Consider the following 7350-nt stretch of genomic DNA (forward strand, 5'->3'; position numbering starts at 1 on the left):
ACCTCTTCTCGTACCTGCCAAAGCCAACCGCTCGCACCTCCTAATCGGGGAATCTATGGTTCTCCTCCGCACGTGTCCAAACCACCTAAGCCTCGCTTCCCGCATCTTGTCGTCCACGGGAGCAACGCCCACCTTCTCCCTAATAACTTCATTCCTTATCTTATCCAGTTTAGTATGCCCGCATATCCATCTCAACATCCTCATCTCGGCTACTTTCATCTTCTGGATATGTGAATTCTTAACTGGCCAACACTCAGCCCCATATAACATAGCCGGCCTAACCACCCCTCTGTAGAACTTACCTTTGAGTTTTGATGGTACCTCCTGTCACACAGGACTCCAGATGCTAACCGCCATTTCCACCTCACCCCAATGCGGTGCGTGACATCCCCGTCGATCTCCCCATCTCCCTGGATAATAGACCCTAGGTACTTGAAACTTTCTCTCTTGGGGATGACTTATGAGTCGAGCCTCACCACCCCGTCCGCTTCCCCCGACACGCCGCTAAACTTACACTCCACATATTTCGTCTTGGTCCTACTCAACTTGAAGCCTTTGGACTCCAGAGCCTGCCTCCACACCTCCAATCTCTCATTAACACCGTTACGCGACTCATCGATCAAAACTATATCGTCAGCGAACAACATACACCATGGCACCTCCCCTTGAATATGGTGTGTCAAGGCATCCATCGTCAGAGCAAATAAGAAAGGGCTAAGTGCAGATCCTTGGTGTAACCCCATAATCAGCGAAAAAAGCTCGGTGTCACCTCTCGCAGTCCTGACCCGAGTCTTAGCTCCATCAAACATATCCTTTATCTATTCAATGTATGCTACCGGCACCCCTTTGACTTCCAGGAATCGCCAAAGAACGTCCCTAAGGACCCTGTCATACGCCTTTTCAAGGTCAATAAACACCATGTGCAAATCCCTCTTCCTCTCCCTGTGTTGTTCCACCAACCTCCTTATAAGGTGGATAGCTTCCGTAGTAGAACGTCCCAGCATGAATCCGAACTGATTTTCAGAAATAGATACCGCCCTCCTCACCCTCCCTTCCACCACCCTCTCCCAAACTTTCATGGTATGACTTAACAACTTGATGCCCCTATAATTGTTACAATTTTGGATATCACCTTTGTTCTTAAACAGCGGAATCATCAAACTACATTTCCACTCATCTGGCATCCTCTTCGTCTTGAAAATAACATTAAACAACCCAGTCAGCCATTGTAAGCCCGCTCTACCCACATACCTCCAAAATTCTACTGGAATCTCGTCTGGTCCTGTCGCTTTGCCCCGACTCATCTTACCCATAGCTTTCACTACCTTCTCAACCTTGATACGCCTACAGTACCCAAAGTCACGGTGACTCTCGGAGTGTCCCAACTCCCCTAGCACGGTGCTACCGCTCCCCTCATTATTCAGAAGTTTATGAAAGTACGCCTGCCATCTATGCTTAATCTGGGAGTCTTCCGTCAATACTCTACCTTTCTCGTCTTTGATGCACCTCACTTGATCCAGGTCACGAGCCTTCCTCTCTCTCGCTTTAGCCAGCCGAAATAGCTTCTTCCCCACCTTTGCCCCCTAGTTCCTCATACAACTGATCAAACGCAACAGTCTTAGCCTCTGTGACCGCTAATTTTGCCTCCTTCCTAGCTTTCTTATACCTCACTCTGTTCGTTCTCCTCTGCTCCTCATCGGTACTCTCCACTAATGCAAGGTACGCCATTTTCTTTGCTTCCACTTTACCTTGGACCACATCATTCCACCACCAGTCGCCTCGATGCCCGCCATAGTAGCCCTTCAATACCCCTAACACCTCTCTTGCCGCCTCCCTAATACAGTTCGTCGTCGCCGTCCACATAGCGCTAGCATCCCTACTACTCTTCCAGGCACCCATAGCCAACAGCCGCCCCTCCAACTCATGCACAGTATCCTTAGCCAAAGCACCCCACTTGATCCTCGATTGACCCCGTACAAACCTCTTCTTCCTCTTTATCACGATACCAACGTCCATCACCAGGAGCCTATGTTGAGTCGCGAGGGTCTCACTCGGGATCACCTTACAATCCTCGCACACCCCCCTATCACACCTCCTGAGGAGGATATAATCAATCTGGGTCTTAGCCACCATACTCCGGAAGGTAACCAAATGCTCCTCCCTCTTCGGGAAACTAGAGTTCGCAATCACCAACTCAAAATCCCTAGCGAAATCCAATAGAGAAGTACCACCTACGTTCCTATCCCTAAAGCCGAAGCCACCGTGCACCTCGCCATAACCCCCAGCCGACGACCCAATATGACCATTGAAATCCCCTCCTATAAATAATTTCTCCGTTGACGGAATACCCTGCACCACCTCATCCAACCCCTCCCAGAAGCTCCTCTTAACCTCCTCGACCAAGCCCGCTTGCGGCGCGTGCGCGCTAACGACATTCAGAGTGCTCCCTCTAACTACTAACTTAATCGCCATCAATCTGTCATTCACCCTCCTAACCTCAACCACTGACTCCCTAAGCTCCCTGTCCACCAAAATACCCACTCCGTTCTTGCCCTTCATGCGTCCGGAGTACCACAATTTTCACCCGTCTACATTCCTCGCCTTCGATCCTACCCACCTGGTCTCCTGAACACAAGCTATATTGACATTCCTCTTCTGGAGAATCTTCGCTAGCTCTATAGACTTACCTGTTAACGTCCCTATATTCCACGATCCAATCCTCAACCTACAGGCTCCCTTGTTGCGTTTACCCCCTCTGGGCCCTGTCCCACCCCATGACCCGTGTCCTACCCCCGTCCCACCACCCGTCCACCCCGGCCACCCCGAGGACATGACCCTACTCTGTCATTACAAACCGCAACCGCTATTCCTACGGTGGTCTAGACAAAAATGCAACTACAAACAAGCAAAGGTATAAACTAGAAGGTGACAAATGTCCTAAACTACTACAGCAACAAGTTAACTTAAACAAATAGGTGACGGGAGGTACCAATTCCCGCGGATAGAACCTGAAATTTCGACTTGCTATACTCCCGGTGTTGTGGGACCCGACGTCCAGCCCTTGGGACTACCAACCAGCCTGCCTGCTCTGTTGCGTTTGCTCATACACCTCCCAACGGGAACGATCTATTGGTTTGCTTGTACACCAAATCTGCTGCTGGCCCGACTCGTCGGAAAAAATGACGGACCCTGTAAAACACACGAACCCTGACGTCCAACAAAGTGCAACCTGGAAAACACACAAACACACAACGGAACCGAGAAAAGAGACAAGTGCTGGACTGTCACCGTTACCACCAGTGACACACAGATCTGCTGCTGGCTTGACTCGCCGGAAAACAATGACGAACCCTGTAACAGTGAAGCGACGCCGGGAAAAGAAGAAGGGCGACGAAAATGAAGTATAAAGGAGAAGGGGAAGCACAGAGAAGGGGGTTGGGGTTGAAGCCGGAAAAAAGGAGCGGCGCCGGTGTAGCGTCGATCGCCGGCCTAGTCCCTGCTAGGGTTAAGAAGGGGGCAGAAAGAGAGGGGGAAGAAAAGGAGAAATGCGGAGGGAGAGATAGAGAGATAGAGAGAGGGGGGAGAGAGAGAGGGGTGTGCTTACCTGGCTTACCCATCCACGCCGGTGCCGGTGCTGGCGAAGTTCACCGGCGAAGCTTACCGTTAGAATTAGACCGTTTGTATTCAGATATATATATATATATATATATATATATATATATATATATATATATATATGTGTTACTTTATTTGTCATAAAATATTTATATTTCCTTTTATATTGAATAAAAAATATTATATGGAATGGTATTATAAAGGTGAAATTGCATGACTCAAATAATAAAAGATGTATCATTTGAAAAAATGAGATCAAAGAAGCAGAATTTAAATTGGATACTTAAAACTTTATATATATCAGCAGAATACAAAAGTGGAGATATATTTATTGCCATAACTTATGGATTGAATTTTTTTGTTTTATTACATTTTTAGCAATATTATGTCTTATTATTGAGGAGGAGCCTTGGCGTAACTGATAAAATTGTTGCCTTGTGTCCAGGAGATCACGAGTTCGAGCCGTTGAAACAACCTGTTGCAGAAATGTAGGGTAAGGTTGCGTACAATAGACCCTTGTGGTCCGGCTCTTCTCCGAATCTAACGCATATCACGAGCTTAGTGAAACGGGCTGCCACATTAGGTCTTACTATTAATTGTACAATATTTTTCTAGGTGAATTTTATACATTACGTACAATTAATCATCGCCACATAGTTAATTATAAGTCGTAAAAAGATCCTAAATGCATCTTTTGTGTTAATAAATTTCATCATGAGATTCCAGTATATATTTTATTTGGCAAAGAAATGTATCAAATTAAACCAGTATTTGTAATAGAGTCGGAAGAAGATAAATAACTTCACAAAAATTTCTGAGCATTTAATAATATTTTTGGTTTAATTTTACCTCTTTCAATGTCTAAGCATGACAAATGAATAAATTTTCAAGGAACGAAATTTACACATTTAAGGATAAAAACAAACAAATCACGATCTTCTAGAAATCAATCTGTGATGACCCAAAAGGTCATCTTGTGTTGTAGAACCCAATCTGGTGTTCCGAGATCTTCAAAACCTCACTTTATTTCTCCTCGATTTGCGTGCGCAATCCGGGCACGTTTCCGAAAAGCCTTTATGTGGAAATTTGAGAAAAAAATAATTTTTGCCTTTAAAAGTTGAATTTAGTTGACTTCGGTCAACATTTTGAGTAAACGGAACCGGACCCGTGTTTGACGGTCCCGGAGGGTCTGTAGTAAAATATGGGACCTGGGCGTATGCCCGGAATCGGATTCAGAGGTCCCTAGCCCGAGTAATGAATTTTTGTTAAAAATTATTAAACTGAAAATCTAAGGATTTAAAGAAATTGATTAATGTTTGATCTCGTTGGTATCGTGCCCATATTTTAGTTCCGGAGCCCGGTATAGGTTTAATATAATATTTAAGTCATGTCTGTAGAATTTGGTGAGAAACGGAACTGATTTGACGTGATTCGGACCTTTGGCTGAGAAAATAGAAGTTTTGAAACTTTCTTAAAAATTTCATGCTATTTGGTGTTAAATTCGTAGTTCTAGGTGTTATTTTAGCGATTTGATCGCGCAAGCAAGTTCGTATGATGTTTTAAGACTTGTGTGCATGTTTGGTTTGGAGCCCCGAGGGCTCGGGTGAGTTTCGCATAGGCTATGGATTGATTTGGATTTAAGAAAATTGCTGGTATGCTTCAGGTCTGCAGACTTCGCATTTGAGAAGTCTGGCTTTTAAATGCGAGCATCACATTTTCGAATAAGTTTCTCATTTGCAATCAGAAGGGCTGGGAGGGGACCTTCGCAATTGCGAAGCTCAGATCGCAATTGCGATAAGAACAGATCGCATTTGCGAACAATTGTTCGCATTTGCAATAGTAGCAGGTCCTGGACATTCTTCGCATTTGCGATGGAATGTGCGCATCGCATCTGCGAACCCCTGATCGCAAATGCGATATCTGCAACTGTTCAAAAATGATTTTGGACGGGAACTTTCATTCATTCTCCCATTTTTCAAAACCTAAACCTCAAGAGGCGATTTTCCAAAGGCAATTTCTTCCCCATATCATAGGTAAATGATTCTTAACTCATTTCTTTCAATCTTTTGCATCTTTTTACAAGATTTCATCATAGAATATAGGGTTTTTCATGGTGGAATTGGGTGTTTTTGGGTAGAACTTAGGAATTTCAAAATTTGGGAATTAAGACCTCATATTGGGGCCGGATTCCAAAACCAATTGTATATCCGGGCTCGGGGGTGAATGGGTAATCGGATTTTTATCCGAACTTCGAGCTGGTAGTGGCTAATCGAGAGGTCGGCTGCATATACTTCATCCAGGAGACCCAAGGTTGTCTTGCTGGCGTCCGCAGGCCCTAGCGTCCCCTCCTATGTTTCTATTTCCCTGTTTTCTTTTCTTTCGAGACAGATGTACTTCTTTCAGACCAGTATTTGTAGTAATTCATAGTATGTTCGTGGATTATGACACCAGTTTCTGGGTGGTAATAGCTTCGGTACTATTAATAGTATATAGTTAGCCGGTTTATTATGAACTTCTGCATTTATTTCTTTTTGATTTAGTTTTGTTAATTTTAGCTATAAAATGTAAAGGAAAAAGGTGAATAGAACTCTAACGTTGGCTTGCCTAGCGAGTACGATGTTAGGCGCCATCACGGTCCCGATGGTGGGAAATCCGGGTCGTGACAAGGTAGTATCAAAGCACTAGGTTGCCTACATCTCACAATTCACGAACAAGCTTAGTAGAGTCTTAGGGATCGGTACGGAGACGTCTGTGCTTATCCCCCAGAGGCTATAGAGTTAGGAACAATTTCACTTCTATTCTTCTCTGTCATGCGATTTGATATTTCAATGCTAATTGAACTCTCTACTCTTGTTCCTTCGCAGATGGCGAGAACACGTACCGCTTCATCAACTGATCAGCAGTCCGAGCCCCCAGTGGCAACTCCTACGAGGGGTAGAGGACGAGGCCAAGGCCGTGCTAGAGGCCGAGGCAGGGGCAGGACTCAGCCCAGAGCTCGAGCAGCAGCTGTCGATGCCCCCTTTTTCTAAAGACGAAATCGGGTTTATGACATTCGGACAGACAACTCTTTTCCTTTTGGGAATTGGATTTGCAATTTAGAAGAGTCGCCACCTAATGATTAAGTGCATTAGGACACTAAGAAATTCAAAAGAGAAGAAGAACCAGAGAATGGGTAAGGGCTTGAAATTATCTCGGGGGGAAGGTGTTAGGCACCCCCCAAGATCCACTAGTGTGGTTCCCGGCCATGCTACAATTGTGACTTTGAATGGAAACAACAAGTAAGCAAACAAGACAACTTTCACATAATGATTGCAACAAGGAAAGTATAAAAATTAAAAGCGTGTTGAAGTTTAGAAATAGGCGATTTCATAATTGTTTAAACGGGTAAAAGCCAGTTAAGGAAAGGAGTTTTAATTAAAACCCTTTCAAAGTAGCATAAGAAGGGTAAATACATAGGAGTTATTTAAGGAAAACAATCAACGGTACACGGTTTGTGCTAAATATGGCAAGGAAATCAATCAAACAACCAGTGAAACCAAAATTACAAGTTCAATTAGAATGAACCAAGTCAGGAAAGGTAAAAGAAGTTCAATCAAAGAAAATCAGTGACAATCTGTCAGCCTTATTAAAAGGATTTCAGAATCAATCAATTAGTTGGTAAACCTTTTGAAAAAGGAGTTTCTCATATATAAAGCACACAAATAAGTGAATCAAGAAGGGATTGTCAAGTTATTT

The 7350-nt window shown here is 44.1% G+C and overlaps 1 protein-coding gene across 1 annotated transcript; it reads right to left on the reverse strand.

Annotated features, from left to right (window-relative positions):
* Positions 1 to 818: 818 nt before the first annotated feature.
* LOC109241200 lies at positions 819 to 2559 on the reverse strand. The gene is made up of 2 exons (XM_019407914.1): positions 1672 to 2559; positions 819 to 1583 (listed from the first exon to the last, which is right to left on the reverse strand). The coding sequence occupies exons 1-2, from the start codon at positions 2557 to 2559 to the stop codon at positions 819 to 821; spliced, it is 1653 nt and encodes a 550-aa protein (XP_019263459.1).
* Between the last annotated feature and the right edge of the window lie 4791 nt (positions 2560 to 7350).

The sequence above is a fragment of the Nicotiana attenuata genome, unplaced genomic scaffold (genome assembly GCF_001879085.1).
Source record: "Nicotiana attenuata strain UT unplaced genomic scaffold, NIATTr2, whole genome shotgun sequence".
Lineage (NCBI taxonomy): Eukaryota > Viridiplantae > Streptophyta > Magnoliopsida > Solanales > Solanaceae > Nicotiana > Nicotiana attenuata.